Here is a 16,267-nt window from a genome sequence, read left to right as displayed (position 1 = left end):
TAATCACATGACTTCCCCAGGGTGCTGCTGGGCACACTCACCTGCTGAGAGAATTGCTCAGGGCTTTGGTTCTATCCCACTGGAGCTTTCCTAGACATTTTCCATCTTCTTCAAAAGGCCTTTCCCTATTTTCCTTTCCTGGAGGCCCCTCTCAGCCGCCATCCCTGGTGCTCTCTAGGGCCAGGTCTAGGCTTTCCTCACCTGCAAAACTCTGGCTGTGAACAATTGGAACAGCTTGTTCAGTGACAGGTGCCTCTTCGACCCCTTTGTCTCTGAGGGCACTGGGCAGGCTGCCTTCTGCTGCGCGGCAGGAGTTCATCTCCGCACCCCCCTTTGCTGCTGGAGACACGCCGCTTCTCTCGACTGCCGGGGTGTCAGAGAGACTTTCTCTGTCTCCCTTAGTAGCTTCTGGGATTTCCCCCCTTCTTCCTGCGATCTCAACAAAAGATGCATTTTTGCTGCGGGTGACCACATCCACACCCTTAGCCACATAAAAAAAGTATTCCCAATAAGCATGTCAGCGGGGAAGTCGTCCACCGTCCCCACTTGTCAATCACTTTGTAAACCATCATCTTCTGTGTGCACCATGGCTAAAGGGACAAAACTCCTAGATCGTCTTCTTAACACAAGCTCTGCCATTGCGCCAGGCAACGGGTCACATTTTGGAAACACACTCGACTTAACCAGAGAACTGTGTGTCCCTGTGTCTTTCCATCTTGTCATTGATTTACCAGCCGTAATAGGCTTCATCTCTAGCTCTGCAGAGCCAGCCCTCTCAAAACCTTTCCAGTAACCCTCAGGTGCCTCTGGGCTTTCTGTGCTGAGGACAGGGAATGAATGTGAACTGGCTGAGGCTTGTTTTTTCTCAGCTCAGGGCCCTGATTTCTCTGGTGCTCTGGGTAGTCCCACTGATCACACTTCCTCAGGCTCTTCCTTGACTGGAGATTTGTAATGGGAATTACAAGGAGAGGAATGATCCTGGGGAAGTCAGTGCCCAGCCTCCCAACCCTGCTCCTTTGGCTTTGTTTAATGAACTGATTACAGATAAAAGCATTGTACTCAATATGTTCAGTGTCCATACAATCTCGTTTCAGAGGGGTAGCTGTGTTAGTCTGGATCTGCAAAAGCAGCAAAGAGTCCCGTGGCACCTTATAGACATCTTGGAGCATGAGCTTCCGTGGGTGAATACCCACTTCGTCAGATACAATCTCGGTGCACGTTGGATTTGAAAAGTTGTCCTTCTTCGTCTGTACTCCACAAGTGTCCATTTTAAATCAGAGAATTCATAATGCCCAGTGCGCTACTTCCCTGTGATACACAGGGTCATAAACATCATGGTGAATAGGACAGATTACTAATCACAGTAGGTTTCAGCCCCATGGGATCACCTGTAAGGATTTTTCCTTCCTTTAAAGAGGGCAGAACCCAAACCCCATTCAGAAGATACATGGAATCTTACAATAAACTGTTCCCACATGGTCCCCTTTGTAAAGCCCGTCTATCGGAGCTTCCCTTAGCACAAGAAAATAAGGCCATGCAGTAGTAACCACACAAACAAGACTTTATTTACTACGGGGAAAAGGGCTAGGATAGGATAGAGAAGGGGCAGATTAACAAAACAAATCTCTGGAAATGCTCCACTCTCAATAACAGTTACACCCATGAAGTAATGTTGATATTCTCTCTCTACTCATGCAGGGGCAGCGATGGATGACTGCTGCTCTTTTGACATTGGATGTCAGGGACAGACTTTGATGATGGACACAGGAACGGGTGAGTAGACCTAACTAAATCCCCTCCCTATCCCTCTTTGCGTCGTCTCTGCCTGGATGTTAGACCCTATCTACCCGGATTCAATCTGTGCGTGGGAGTGTGCTTCCCAACCCAAAAGAACAGAGCACATGGCAAAAGGTCACCACATTATTTTCCCAAGTCCAAGATGGCCCCCTTTAGATAACCCAAAACATTGATGCCTTTCTTCCCTTCTTTTACTAAAATTTGGCAGGGGCAACCAGCATTTTACAACCCGGAGACTGGATTTGACCGATCGGGGGATGTTCCGGGACAGGGTGACTCATCCAGAAAGGGTTTGTGTATCTCCTCTGAGAACTCCTCCCTCTGTCCTCTCCAATTAAAGTGGGCATCAGCCCTGTAGGACCACCCCGAGAGGGGATTTGACCAAACACGGAAGTGATGTAGCAGAGTGACCTGCCCACAACAGGATCCCGTGGTCCCTCTAAAAAGTCCCCACACCACCACCATCCTCTACCAATTGGCAACGGTTTCACTCCCACCTTGGGCCATCACACAAGGGAAACATGTACCAATCAGAACAGATATAGCTCGAAGGTCTAGGCCATGATTTCCACAAAACACATCCTTGGAACGAGACAGCCTCTTCCCTGCAGTGTTGGGTTGCAACTTTCAGGACGATGCTGCCAGCCACGCAAACATGGAGCTCCGGAGATCAGCGGCTTCTGGCCTAGGCCTTCAGGTGCTACTTATTCTGATTGGTACGTTTCCCTTCTGGGATGGCCTAAGGGGTGAGTGTGAAACCCTGACCGATTAGTAGAGGACAGTGGGGGGATTTCATGGAGGGGTGATGGGCCCCTCTTACGGGCAGGTCACCCCACCACGGCACTTACCCTATCTGGTGAAATCCCCTCTCTGGCTGGTCCTAAGGGGATGAGGCCCACCCCAACTGGGGTGAGTTCTTGGAGGGGTCACATGACCCACTTCCGGATGGGTCACTCTGCCCCAGAACTTCCCCCCATTGCTCAAATCCATTCCTAATCCAGACTGATGGCAATAAAACACTCCCAGAATGGTAGAGTGGGAGGAGCTCTTAGAGGGATCACGTGCCACTCCTTGCTTCTGCTCATGTTTGCATCTTCACCCCGAAAGTCTCATGTCATGGGGTCATTCTCATGGAGACAGACGAGCGATGCCTTAGTGGTCAAGGGGTGAGGTCCCATGGCTGAAACCAAATAACTGCCCTTAGCCTCAGTGTGGTTTGGCCTAATGGCCAGAGTCAAAATGGCGGCCCTCTCCATCGGGGCTTTGTGGCCCAACGACCAGAGTCCATGCAGCCACCCTCTCCATCGGGGCTGTGTGGCCCAATGACCAGAGTCCATGTGGCCGCCCTCCCACTCAGGGGTATGTGGCCCAGCGACCAGAGTCCATGCGGCTGCCCTCTCCGTCGGGGGTGTGTGGCCCAGCGACCAGAGTCCGTGCGTTTGTCCTCTCCGTCAGGGCTATGTGGCCCAACGACCAGAGTCCGTGCGGCCGCCCTCTCCGTCGGGGCTGTGTGGCCCAACGACCAGAGTACAAGTGGCCGCCCTCTCTGTCGGGGCTGTGTGGCCCAACGACCAGAGTCCGTGCGGCCACCCTCTCTGTTGGGGCTGTAGGCCCAACGACCAGAGTCCGTGCGGCCGCCCTCTCCGTCGGGGCTGTGTGGCCCAACGACCAGAGTCCGTGCGGCTGCCCTCTCTGTTGGGGCTGTGTGGCCCAGCGACCAGAGTCCATGCAGCTGCCCTCTCCGTCGGGGCTATGTGGCCCAACGACCAGAGTCCATGCGGCCGCCCTCTCCGTCGGGGCTGTGTGGCCCAACGACCAGAGTACAAGTGGCCGCCCTCTCCGTCGGGGCTGTGTGGCCCAACGACCAGAGTCCGTGCGGCCGCCCTCTCTGTTGGGGCTGTGTGGCCCAACGACCAGAGTCCGTGCGGCCGCCCTCTCCGTCGGGGCTGTGTGGCCCAGCGACCAGAGTCCGTGCGGCCACCTGCTCCGTCGGGGCTGTGTGGCCCAAAGACCAGAGTCCGTGCGGCCGCCCGCTCCGTCGGGGCTGTGTGGCCCAGCGACCAGAGTCCATGCGGCTGCCCTCTCCGTCGGGGCTGTGTGGCCCAACGACCAGAGTACAAGTGGCCACCCTCTCCGTCGGGGCTGTGTGGCCCAACGACCAGAGTCCGTGCGGCCGCCCTCTCTGTTGGGGCTGTGTGGCCCAACGACCAGAGTCCGTGCGGCCACCCTCTCCGTCGGGGCAGTGGGGCCCAAAGACCAGAGTCCGTGCGGCCGCCCGCTCCGTCGGGGCTGTGTGGCCCAACGACCAGAGTCAGTGCGGCCGCCCTCCCACTCAGAGCTGTGTAGCCCAGCGACCAGAGTCAGTGCGGCCGCCCTCTCCATCGGGGCTGTGTGGCCCAACGACCAGAGTCCGTGCGTTTGTCCTCTCCGGTGGGGCTGTGTAGCCCAGAGACCAGAGTCTGTGCTGCTATCCTGTCTCTCATGCCTGTGTGGCCCGATGGCTACAGAAAATATGGCTGCTCTCTCCCTCAGTGCAACGGCCAGAGTCAATATCGCTGCCCTTCAGCGCAGGGTTGTTTGGCTGAGAGTTCAGAGACAAGATGGCTGCCCCTCTTCTTGGGACTGTATAGTCTAGTGGCACGTTGAGGAGGTGGGCTGCCACCCAAGGATGGATGGTGGCCGGGGCAGGGGGACCCAGGCCCTTGTTACTCCCTCCCGGGTCCTAGCCCAGGGCCTTGTCCATGGCCAATGTGTTTGGCATTAGGTCAGTGGGGATCCAACCAGAACATCTGATGTCACTCAGCATGACAGAGGCTAGTTCTCCCAGGTTACTTCCTACGAGATGTCTCTAGGCCATGGGGCTGGGGGTCTCTGGGCTCCCGGCGTGGGAAACTCCCAGAGACTGCGAGCTCCCTTGCACGTCTGCAGGCACCCGGGGATGGGGTTGGGTCTCGGCACCTCGGGGCTCTGCAGTCAGGGGCTTCAGCTGCTTCTGGACTGGAGCCTACAATGTGCATCCTCCATTTTTGGCATCTGTCTAGACTGAGCTGAGCTGCTCCCTTTCACACTGGTGTAGCATGTCTGGCAGGGCTGGGGAGGGGCTTGGCTTCTTCCGCCTAGACTGTGGGGTTATGTGTGACTGGTGCACCCCGGCACATCCTGCTCTGACTCTTCTGTCTCCTCCTTCCCATGCAACAGCTGCTTTGGCGTCTCCCAAGAGATGTGATCAGTGGTGGGCTCAGTTGGCTCCTGTTAGCCTCTAGATGTCTGTAAGAGGGAGAAAGGGCAGGAACACAAATCAGAAGAACAAACCTTTCAAGCAGGGTAGTTTTCCACAGCACAAAACCAACCCACTATGGTAATGCTCATTTGTAACTTCCCTGAGAGCTGGCATTGCGTAAAGAGAGAACCCAACCCCCACCACCTCCGCTACCCTGTGGGCTGGCAATGGATAAAGGAGTCTGGGAGAATTTCTCCTCTCTCCGCCTGGCTCTGATGAGTGAGGGAATCACATGCGAGAAGCTCTGTGAATGTAGGGCTCTGTGCAGTGGGAAGAGATGTCAGACATGGAGCCCAAAGGTGGGGTAACTGACTGCAGTAACTTCATTAAAGTGAGAGAGATTTCAGAGCTCAGCTACAGGTTCTGCCCTGTAAACAGGTGTGGGGATGGGGCAGAAGTGGGGCAGTGATGCACTCATGAAAGGAGTAGGGCTAAGGGGGGCCCCGTGGTACAGGCACTAAAGCCCCTGCGTGCTGCATTCCAGCCAGGCCGGCTCTGCCTGGCTGGGGTGGGGTGAGGCAGCTCCGCGTGCTGCCGTTCCTCCCCCTGCCCCCCAGCCGCGACACCACGACAAGCACCACACCAGGAGTCTCTGTCCTGGGAGATAGCTCAGTGGTTTGAGCATTGTCGAGCTCAACCCTTGAGGGGGCCATTTGGGGATTTAGTTGGTGATCGCTCTTGTGTTGAGCAGTGGATTGGACTAAATGACCTCCTGAGGACTCTTCCAACCCTGATAGTGATTGTCTATGAGCTTCTCTTGTCTGTAGGCTACAGCTCCCATTGGCTGGGAATCATTAATCCTGCCCTGGCCCTATTCCTAGCCCACGGGTAGGCAACCTATGGCATGGGTGCTGAAGGCAGCACACAAGGTGGTTTTCAGTGGCACTCACGCTGCCTGGGTCCTGGCCAGCAGTCTGGGGGCTCTGCATTTTAATTTAATTTTAAATGAAGCTGCTTAAACATTTTAAAAACCTTATTTACTTTACATACAACAATAGTTTAGTTCTATATTATAGACTTCTAGAAATAGACTTTCTAAAAACTTTAAAATGTATTACCGGCACGCAAAATCCTAAATTAGAGTGAGTAAATGAAGATTCGGCAAACCACTTCTGAAAGATTGCCGATCTCTGTCCTAGCCTGTTCCAATCCTGCTCTTGACTCCTGACTCCGGCTCCAACCCTTGGCTCCCCTCGGCTCGACCTCCACCACCCTGACCACTAGGCCCCACCCCCACTACTCCAGCCACTGGGCCCAACCATCCGTGCTTTGGTGTCCGACACCAGTGATATGCAGGACTCGTTCACCTCACTGCTTTCCATGCATATGGCCCTGCTTTTGTCAGCTCTGGTTTTCATCTGCCATTGTGCTGCCCAGTCACATGGCTTTATTAGATCCCTTTCAACTTCTTCAAAGTCTTCTCTACGCCTCACTGACCTACATAATTTTCTGTCATCTGCCGATATCCACCTCGTTGTTCAGTCCCTGTTCCAAAGACACTGTTGTACGTACCATAGCAGGACAAAGAGGTCTTCTGTGTCGGTCCCGCTTCCCTAGTCAAATGTGGAACCCGACACGAGATTTCCAAGCTTCTGCAGCCATTTGTAATATCTATTGAGGATGTGCCCTGTGGTCCTGTCAGATGTCAAAGGCGCTTCCTGAAAAGCTGAAACAAAAAGGAAACAGGTTGAAAGCCCCATGGTGCTGATGTGACTGATGCCTAGGAAACCTCCCCTTCAGATGGCCATTGCCACATGCTATTAGCTACCCAAGAGTCTGGGGGCAAGAAACAACAACTCTGCTACTCCCAAAATAGCCCTGGACAGAGAGGAGACCCCATTCCGTGCGTAACTTCCCCCTCCCCCAGCATACACACCTCCACACGCTAAAACACAGGCAGGTGGGGGCAACTGTTCTTGGGATGGAACAGAAAAGTGACAACAGCAGAGCTGTTAGATGATCCAACATTTACGCACAGATCCGCAAAGGGATTTAGACTCCTAGCATCTACTGAAATCCTTTGTGGCCCTGTGCCTTCGTTCCTTAAGAGGTCACAGGAAAAGATGTTTCCAATGTGCACTCAGGGGATTTCCTGGTTCCCTGGCCTGAAATCTCTCCATTACAGGGAGGGCAAGTGATGAATCTTTCCCTACAGAGGGTAATTGTCATCATCATCATCATCCTTAATAATAACAACAGCCCTTTTCAATTCAGTCAGGCCTTCCTTTAGAGACGTTCTGACCTTTATGAAGACAGTCTCCCCACACAGCTCTAAGGCTACGTCTATTCTAGGAGCTAGGGATGGAATTCCCCTACTCCCATACACATATTGTGGCACCTCAATGAAAGCTCGCGTGACCATCCTTCTTCCTTAAACACTGTCCTTAGACAGAGAGGGACACATTCAAACCTGTGTTCAGGCCCTGTGCTGCACCCCTGTACTTCCCACAGAGGCACAAACACACAGAGGTATTTCCTTACCTTCATACAGGCGGGAGATGCCATCTTCATTCACTGTTTCAGACAACAAGTCGCAGTAATGATGGATGGTATTTCCTAGACAGATAATGAATCTCATTACTTTTCAAATCCTTCTCTGAAAACTGCAAAAGATGCAGCCTTTCTCCCAAGACCGCCCTTGGGAAATTAAATACATTTATCTAAAGCACATTAGATAAAGCATCAGAAGCCTAGAAGTCACTGAGAGACTGATTTCCAAAGGAGATTGAATTCACATCATGCTGGTTTCCCTAAGGCGCAGCCAAAGAGGAGTTGTGGGCAGGGGAAGTTGGTGCGGTCGATACAGTTAAGTTGCTCCCTTCATCTTGGAAGTCATGTTAATTTCTCTCTCTCTCTCTCTCTCTCTCTCTCTCTCTCTCTCTCTCTCTCTCTCTCACACACACACACACACACACACACACACACACACACACACACACACACACACACACACACTTACTTTCAGGATTCTGGGGCTGTCGGAGGGAACAGAGCAGCAGTCTTAAAAAGGGCTTTGAAGGAAGCAGTTCAAAAAAGATCAAGTGAAGTTGCTCAGCTTACCAATGAACAGGGCTGCAGAATGTCTGATTGTTGTCTGTGAGCTTTCCAGGTACTCTAAAGCCTGGAACAGGAATTTGGGGATGTGGCTTTTGTTGTTCTGCATCTAGGAAGAAAGAAGGAAGAAACGCACAATATACAAATGACATGTTCTTCCCACAACGACTAGTCCAGGGAAGCCAAAGCATAGAGCCATGGCATGGCAACAGCCAGTATGAGCCCATACACCATAGCAGCACCTCTCTGGAGCTACTATTGTGTTCTCCAGAATCTCAGCTTTCATTTTTAAAGACAAAAGTTTGCAGGACTGACAGTTGAGGAGAAAAATTTCAAAAATTCCTGCAGAAATGAACCAGCAGAGAGCCTGGAATAGAGTCCTCCCACCCGACGGAAGCGGATGGATACTCAGGGTGTGGGGTTAGAAAGGTATCCCTCAAGTCCCCATTCACCACTCTCAAGGCACAAGGAATTGACCTACCAAGCACTTCCAGGCACACTTCAGGAGCTGTGAGGAGCCATCCCAGGCCATGCTGCGGAACAGCGTCTTCAAATGAACCCACCTGAGAAACACTGCGCAGCGGAAAAGCGTCAGTTTGCATCTCTGCAAGAGAAGGTGAGACCAAGAGGGTTCTCACTGAGAGAGGGATAGTCTGGGGGACATGGGACCTTCCCCGTCCCTTGTTCTCCTGCTTTTCCTGCTAGTGGAGATTCCTGTCATTTGTTGTATACAGGAGTGTGCTCAGGAGAGGGAATTGGCTGGAGAGAGTCAGATGGTCTTTGGATGGTTTGGGGTGGTTGATCAGCACCCTGCACTTTGGGGGGCCCTGCATTTCAGGGGGATACAGGACGTGGGCCATGCTGGGGCCAGGAGCAGAACTTCCAGTCCCACTATGTTATGCCCCACCTCACCAGCTCCCAGCATCATTTGGGAAATGAGGGGGTGAGGGGTTGGGGGGAGGGGAGGAATAGGGATGGAGCGGGGGGTGGAGCAGGGGTGGGAAGAGGTGGGGTGGCACTTGGGGGAAGGGATGGAGTGAGGGTGGGGCTTAGGGCAGAGTAGGGTGTGTTGTTCCAGGCCCTGTGTACCTCTATGGATGGCCCTGGAAAGATTCATAAGAGATCTCCACAGCTCAGTCCTTAGGCGCAAAGAGACTGCATGAGAGCGTGAGTCAGCTTTGGGATCCCAAAGAGTCGGAGCAAAGGGGCCCCAGATCAGGCTTCCCTCCACATCCCAGTTGGCCCAATGAAAGAGGGCAACGTCCGGTGCAGTCTGGGAAGCTGGGACCTGGAGAAGGTCTCTCAGGAGCTCCAGGGAAGAAGTCAGGGCAGCTGCACCCACTTTCCAGAAGGCTGTGGGCAGATATCAGCTCCCTGAACTGAAGGGCACTTACAGATCTATGCTCCCTTTTCTTTTGCTGCCTCTTGTTGTGAACCTTTGGATGCAGCAGCCCAAAGACCTGAGGCCTGTCAGGACTCTTTCCCAGAAGAAGGCTTTTCTTCCAAATTGTGCTGTGTGCTGTGAGAATGGGTGAGACACTAGGCCCCAGCATGGAGTGAAGCAGGGAGGAGAAGACTCTATTTGGGTAAGGGGCTCTGGCCATGAATGGAGTGGGGGCCCCAGGGGATTCTGGCTCTTTGCGGCTTAAGAAAATCATGACCGTGGCACTTACCAGTGTCACACTCTCATCCTGGTCTTCAAGATGCAGCAGCAGCGGGAGCAAGCAGTGGATCATTTCCTGCTGCACCATGGGTTTGTCCGGGTCCTTCACGCTGCTCACCACGTTGCCAAGCAGTAAAATGGCAGCGGAGCGCACACTGCCCCTCTCCTGGCAATGACACACAGGGAGTGGGGAAGCCCGGTTAAAACCAGGCAGGATCAGAGCATAACGCGACAGAGTCATAATCCGCACGCTGCTCCGGTTGCCCCGTGTTAACTGACTTGGCTCGTGGGAGCTGTGAGGCCATCAGGCCAGCGCCATAGACATCTTGTACAGAACAGAGCCTGAGACGCTGTGCAGGACTGCAGTCCCATGGTGTCCTAGACGCAATGTCTGTCTGGAGAGCACAGAATCCTAGACCCCTAGACGATGAGGGGAGAGGGAGGGAAGGCTGCTGGAGACCGGTCTGGGGAAGGGGAGGAGCAGCTGCTGGAGCCTTTCAGGGAGGTGCTGCTACAAAACACAGCAGTTCTTTTGCTCTTTGGTGCCCCTGAGAGCTGGGCCATTCCCGACCCACCTCTTTCCTGCTGAGAATCTCCATCTCTTTAGGCGCCGGTGTTCTCCAGACAGCTGGTCATCTGCCCAGTGCCAGGCCCCTCTCCCCCAGGCCAGGCTGCAGCAGGGGCTGGGAGCACGGCGCTGGGGTTGAGGTTTGCGGAGAAGAGCTCTGAAAGGGAGGTGGCTGAGCAGGAGATTCCCCACCCATGGCAGGGGCACCCCTTGGAGGCTCCATGGCAGGGCTGAGGGGTGGGAGGAAAGGGGATGGGGAGAGAGCGACAAGGGCACCAGAGACAGGCAGAGTGGGGGGTGTCATAAACAGATAGTTAAGGGTTAATGTCTCTTTTACCTGTAAAGGGTTAAGAAGCTCAGTAAACCTGGCTGACACCTGATCAGAGGACCAATAAGGGGACAAGATACTTTCAAATCTTGGTGGAGGGAATTCTTTGTTTGTGTTCTTTGTTTTGGGGGTTGTTCGTTCTCGGGACTGAGAGGGACCAGACATCAATCCAGGCTCTCCAAATCTTTCTGAATCAGTCTCTCATGTTCAAACTTGTAAGTAGCACAGGCAAGGCGTGTTAGTCTTATGTTTGTTTTCTCAACCTGTAAATGTTTCTTTTTGCTGGAAGGATTTTTACCTCTGTTTGCTGTTTGCTTTGAATCTGAGGCTAGAGGGGGTTTCCTCTGGGCTATATAAATCTAAGTACCCTGTAAAGCATTTTCCATCCTGATTTTACAGAGATGATTTTTACCTGTCCATGCAGTGTGCAGAGGCGGTCAAAAAAGCAAACAGGATGTTAGGAATCATTAAAAAGGGGATAGAGAATAAGACTGAGAATATATTATTGCCCTTATATAAATCCATGGTACGCCCACATCTCGAATACTGTGTACAGATGTGGTCTCCTCACCTCAAAAAATATATTCTAGCACTAGAAAAGGTTCAGAAAAGAGCAACTAAAATGATTAGGGGTTTAGAGAAGGTCCCATATGAGGAAAGATTAAAGAGGCTAGGACTCTTCAGTTTGGAAAAGAGAAGACTAAGGGGGGACATGATAGAGGTATATAAAATCATGAGTGATGTTGAGAAAGTGGATAAGGAAAAGTTATTTACTTATTCCCATAATACAAGAACTAGGGGTCACCAAATGAAATTAATAGGCAGCAGGTTTAAAACAAATAAAAGGAAGTTCTTCTTCACGCAGCGCACAGTCAACTTGTGGAACTCCTTACCTGAGGAGGTTGTGAAGGCTAGGACTATAACAATGTTTAAAAGGGGACTGGATAAATTCATGGTGGCTAAGTCCATAAATGGCTATTAGCCAGGATGGGTAAGAATGGTGTCCCTAGCCTCTGTTCGTCAGAGGATGGAGATGGATGGCAGGAGAGAGATCATTTGATCATTGCCTGTTAGGTTCACTCCCTCAGGGGCACCTGGCATTGGCCACTGTCGGTAGACAGATACTGGGCTAGATGGACCTTTGATCTGACCCGGTACGGCCTTTCTTATGTTCTTATGTTCTTATGTTCTTACCTTTCTGTTTCTTTAATTACAAGCTTTCTTTTATAAGAACCTGATTGATTTTTCCTTGTTTTAATATCCAAGGGGATTGGGTCTGAACTCACCAGGGATTGGTGAGGGGGGATGGTTAATTTCTCCTTGATTTAAGATCCAAGGGGTTTGGATCTGTGTTCCCCAGGGAAGGTTTTGGGGGGACAGTAAGTGTGCCAGACACTGATTTCTGGCTGGTGGCAGTGTTACCAAATCTAAGCTAGGAATTAAGCTTAGAAGTGTTCATGCAGGTCCCCACATTTGTACTCTAAAGTTCAAAGTGGGGGACGAAACCTTGACAAGGGGGAATGGGGTTCTCCTGTGTTTCCCAGCCTTACGTCATCAATGAAGGGGCGAAGGCTGACTGCAATGTCCTGGGAGATGGAGCCAAGCCCCTCCCCATCCAGGAGGTAGATGATGTCTCCAGCTTTATGCATGGCCCCCATGACACACACTCCATCCCTGTCACAGAACATGTCCATGATCGCTGGCAGCTGGGCTCGTAACGATTGCACCTGCAGGAATGAAGAAGGCAGCTCATTACTATCCTGGGTGACACCCTGGGGCATATGCTGGCCCATCCCACTCTCACCTATGAGAAACCACGGCTGGCACAGCCCCCCAACGGGGCACAAAGTCCTTCTCCTGTCACTCTCTGCCTGCTGCTTACTGTAACCTTTGTCTTTGCTCACCCGCCTCCCCCATTGCACCCCATTGCACCTCCCCCATTGCACCAGCTCACGGGAGCAGGGACCACGTCGTGCCTTGATTTGCTCACTAAAGCACCTCCAACATTTGAGTGCTGTGCGTTAAACAACAAGGCTTGTGTGGGGATCTTGCTCTCATTTCTGAGCTATTCAATAGACATCGGCTTCCTCGGTCCCCCAGGCAATCCACACCTCTCACCTTTTTTGGTTGGAGCACAATACTGCCAAGGCCTCGCAGACTGAGCCGACGTACAACTGGATTTTTATCTTGGGTCCATTCCATGAGCTGCGCCTGGAGCTCTGATTTTGTCAGTATTGTCTCAATGGAAGGACTCTGGAGAAACTGGAAAGAGCCAAATCAACATCCAGTTGAGGAGCAGAGATCTTCCTGTGAGGTGTGTTCCCTGGACACTCATCTTGACCAAATGGCCACTTACTCCCATACAAAGTCTGTGGTGTGTAGGGAACCAGGTGCTGCTCTTTCAGTTGGTTCATTCCCAGAACTTAGACTAATGCACAAGTCACAAATAAACCCCCAGGGAAAGGGGAATCTCCAGGCCCCATTGAGTGCCATGGAGCGACCCCTGGGGCAGAAGAAAGCAGAACCCCAGGAAAAGGGGAGGAGAGAAGCATGGCCTTGGGGCACGGGAGAAACATCTCCTCTTGTCACATGATCCTATCTAGGCAAATCCAGCCAGAGCGATCTCACCCTCTCTTTGCCATGCCCCACGACCATCCATGTGTGGAGAGGAGCTAGCTGGCTGTAAGGCTGTCTTGTGCCTGTCAACTAATGAATCTCACCTCAGTGCAGAAAGTCATGGCAATATTTCTCTGCTCCTCCTCCTTCTCACTCTGGACAATGGTGACGGCCTCTCTGAAGACTGCAGGGAGCTGAGGGTTCTCAAACTCGATCATGGCTCTGGAACATGAAGCAGAAAGTCCCTTGTGGTTATCAAGGGGGAGAGAGAGTTCCTCTCTAGTTGCTGGGCTGAGATGGCAGCCTGGAACAGAGGAACATTTCACACGGCAATCCCATTCCCAAGAGAGAGACCCAATGAAGAGGAAACTTTGGGCTCCTACCTTGCAATCAGGACAACACCCTGCGAGTAGTAATATCGTGAAGATATCATGTCCCAACCCTGCTGAAATTGGATGCTGGCAAATTCCTTCCAGTATCCGGGCATTGAAAAGAGAGTCTTCACAGCCTCCACCGACATGCTAAAGATAAAAAATACCAGTGTCAGATAACGAGCCCCAAGCATGGCAAATCTGCACAAGTCCTGGCACACACAGCATGGACAGCAGGAGCTAGCCTCCGAGGATAGATCCAGTGTGATATCATGGTGCTTCCCTGCCCAATGGGCCCTGTCGACACTGCAGTTTCATTGAGTTTGTAACCAGTTAGTGACACTGTAGCTTCTTAAGATGGTTGATGTCATCACTCAATGCAGTTGAATACTTGATTCTTTACTGTGACAGGTAACAGGACTCAAGCGGGCATGTGGGACCAGATCCTTAGTTGGTGTAAGCGAGCCTGGGCTAACTATAGCACCCAAACAAATGATGGCCATGAACAGACCACATGTGTTTAGCAGAACAAATCTGTTCTTCCTTTTCCTTTCAGTCATTACCTTAGGGGGTCGAGGCGGCTGGATCCCTCCTCGGGGCTGGATGTCGTGCTGGCCATGTAGGTCCCTGGCAAGTGCAGATCCATCACATACTGCACTTGCCTGACGCAGAGGATGAGCATCTGGGGATACATTTCCAGGATGGCTTCTCGGTATCCCCATAGGAAAAGGACCTCGTAAATGATCCTCATTGCCTGGAGGGGGGAAAGAATTTCACTCAACTATCCCAATCTGCCACCTGCCCCCATTGCCATTCGCTATTGTCCTTTTGTCATGTCTCATTTCCTCCCCAGCCTATTACAAAACAGGATTGGCTCCTCAGAGGGGAGGAGACATTGGGAGGGTCCTGAACCTTCACCCATTCCTGGAACGGAAGCAGGATGGAGCCCTACGGAAAGGTCAGAAGAGTATGGGTGATGTTATTCCGCATTATTTCTCTTAATGGTGCAGACCCTGTGCTTTGGCTTTCCAGCCATGACTGGACGGGCTGAAACCATCCTGAGGAGATCCGTTCTCATAGCCCCAGTGTTTCTGGCCCAGTCAAAAGTACCGGACAGCTCATGATCCCCTGGTGGGAAGATTTCTAGTCACAATGTACAGAGCCAGAAACCTGGATACTTCCAAGGGACACCCGAACTGCACCTGCTCACTAAAGCGCCACCTAGAGCAGAAGACAACAGAGCCAGGGTACCAGCAGATAAACCACTTCAGATCCGTAACTTTTCCTGGGTGAAACTTTATTTACACCTCTTGGGTTTGCTAGGAGGTGGCCAGGACACACTAAGGCCTGGTCTGCATTACAGAGTTATGTCAATGCAAGGCCCCTCACCCAGCATCACCCTAACTATGGAATTTCCTCCCCATTGGCAGAACTGCCCCTTGGTGCCAAATTCATAATTTCACCTCCACAAGTGGCAGAGAGTCCAGGTCGATGCAGTTACGACGATGCAGTGTCAGTGTAGACACAACGTCGCGTACATCAACTGGCTTTCAGGAGCCTTCCCACAATGCCCCACCCTGACCGTACAATCGAGACGAGCGCTTCTGCTGAGGACGTGCACTGCCGACACAAGCAGCAAAGTGAAGACACACACAAGGGATGGAATTGCTGTGGCGGCTGTATGCTGAGGTAACGCAGGTCGGCTTTATTGTGTAGTGGAGCCGTGGCCTGAAGTTAAGAACGGGTGAAGCTCCCCCCGCCAACACACCCAGATGCACCATCCTCCCTGTGGTGGCGGGTTCTCAAAGTGACATCTCAAATCTCACTTACAGCCAGAGACACATTGCCGCCAGGGGCGGCTCTAGCAATTTCGCCGCCCCAAGCACGGCGGCACGTGACGGGGGGCGTTCTGCCGGTCGCTGGTCCCGCGGCTCTGGTGGACCTCCTGCAGACGTGCCTGCGGAGGGTCTGCTGGTCCTGCGGCTCGGGTGTACCTCCCGCAGGCACGCCTGCGGATGCTCCACCGAAGCCGCGGGACCAGCGGACCCTCCGCAGGCATGGCGCTTGGCGTGCTGGGGCCAGGAGCTGCCCCTGATTGCCGCTCTTCTCCTCCCGGCGTCTCTGCTGGAGCTTGTCCAGCAGCTGCTGCAGCACCTCCCTGGGGAGCTGTGGTTCTTCACCCAAGGCCTTCCACAGCTCAATGGCACATCTGCAGATTCAGAAAGAGAAATCAGACCTTCCCTGCTTGGCCAAATCTTGCCCTCCCCAGGGAGAGGCTTGGAAAGTGGTCAGGAAAGGCGTCTCTCAGAGGAGACACCGATTGGTGCAGGGAGGCTGAGGCAGGGCAAGTCCCGTCAGAGAAGGTTGTATTTATTCCTTTCCCCTAATGGGTTATTGTTCCTGAAGCTAGCACCGCTGTTTCCAGGACAGTGACCATGCACTGACCACAGAGTGACCACCACACTGTGACCACCAGACTGTGCAACATTCTGCTCTGCTACACTAGGGTCAGTTCCAAGGAACTTGCCTGACCTCATTGGAGTTACTCTGGCTATTTGGGGGTGTAACTGAGACCCAGCATTTGGCCAAG

General features: G+C 52.5%; 1 protein-coding gene across 1 annotated transcript; it reads right to left on the bottom strand.

The window, feature by feature from the left end:
* Positions 1-4,004: 4,004 nt before the first annotated feature.
* On the bottom strand, positions 4,005-15,537 carry LOC120404796 (maestro heat-like repeat family member 5). Its single transcript, XM_039537792.1, has 12 exons — positions 15,508-15,537; positions 14,241-14,431; positions 13,690-13,827; positions 13,411-13,528; positions 12,809-12,952; positions 12,241-12,417; positions 9,805-9,960; positions 8,613-8,735; positions 8,138-8,240; positions 7,559-7,633; positions 6,590-6,743; positions 4,005-5,064 (listed from the first exon to the last, which is right to left on the bottom strand). Exons 2-11 carry the CDS (start codon positions 14,426-14,428, stop codon positions 6,631-6,633), a joined length of 1,335 nt encoding a protein of 444 aa, XP_039393726.1. The 5' UTR covers positions 14,429-14,431; positions 15,508-15,537; the 3' UTR covers positions 4,005-5,064; positions 6,590-6,630.
* Between the last annotated feature and the right edge of the window lie 730 nt (positions 15,538-16,267).

This window comes from Mauremys reevesii, linkage group 4 (assembly GCF_016161935.1).
Source record: "Mauremys reevesii isolate NIE-2019 linkage group 4, ASM1616193v1, whole genome shotgun sequence".
NCBI lineage: Eukaryota > Metazoa > Chordata > Testudines > Geoemydidae > Mauremys > Mauremys reevesii.
The sequence above is the reverse complement of the archived record's forward strand: the minus strand, read 5'-3'. Positions and strand labels throughout refer to the sequence as shown.

Bases quoted from the DNA above. Each gene is read 5' to 3' on its own strand.
- LOC120404796 (XM_039537792.1), bottom strand. From the start codon at position 14,428: ATGAGGATCATTTACGAGGTCCTTTTCCTATGGGGATACCGAGAAGCC. The intron at 12,418-12,808 runs GTGAGAGGTGTG...TCATTCCTGCAG, and splicing joins TTGTGCTCCAACCAAAAAAG to GTGCAATCGTTACGAGCCCA. The intron at 6,744-7,558 runs GTAAGGAAATAC...TTTTTGTTTCAG, and splicing joins CATCTCCCGCCTGTATGAAG to CTTTTCAGGAAGCGCCTTTG.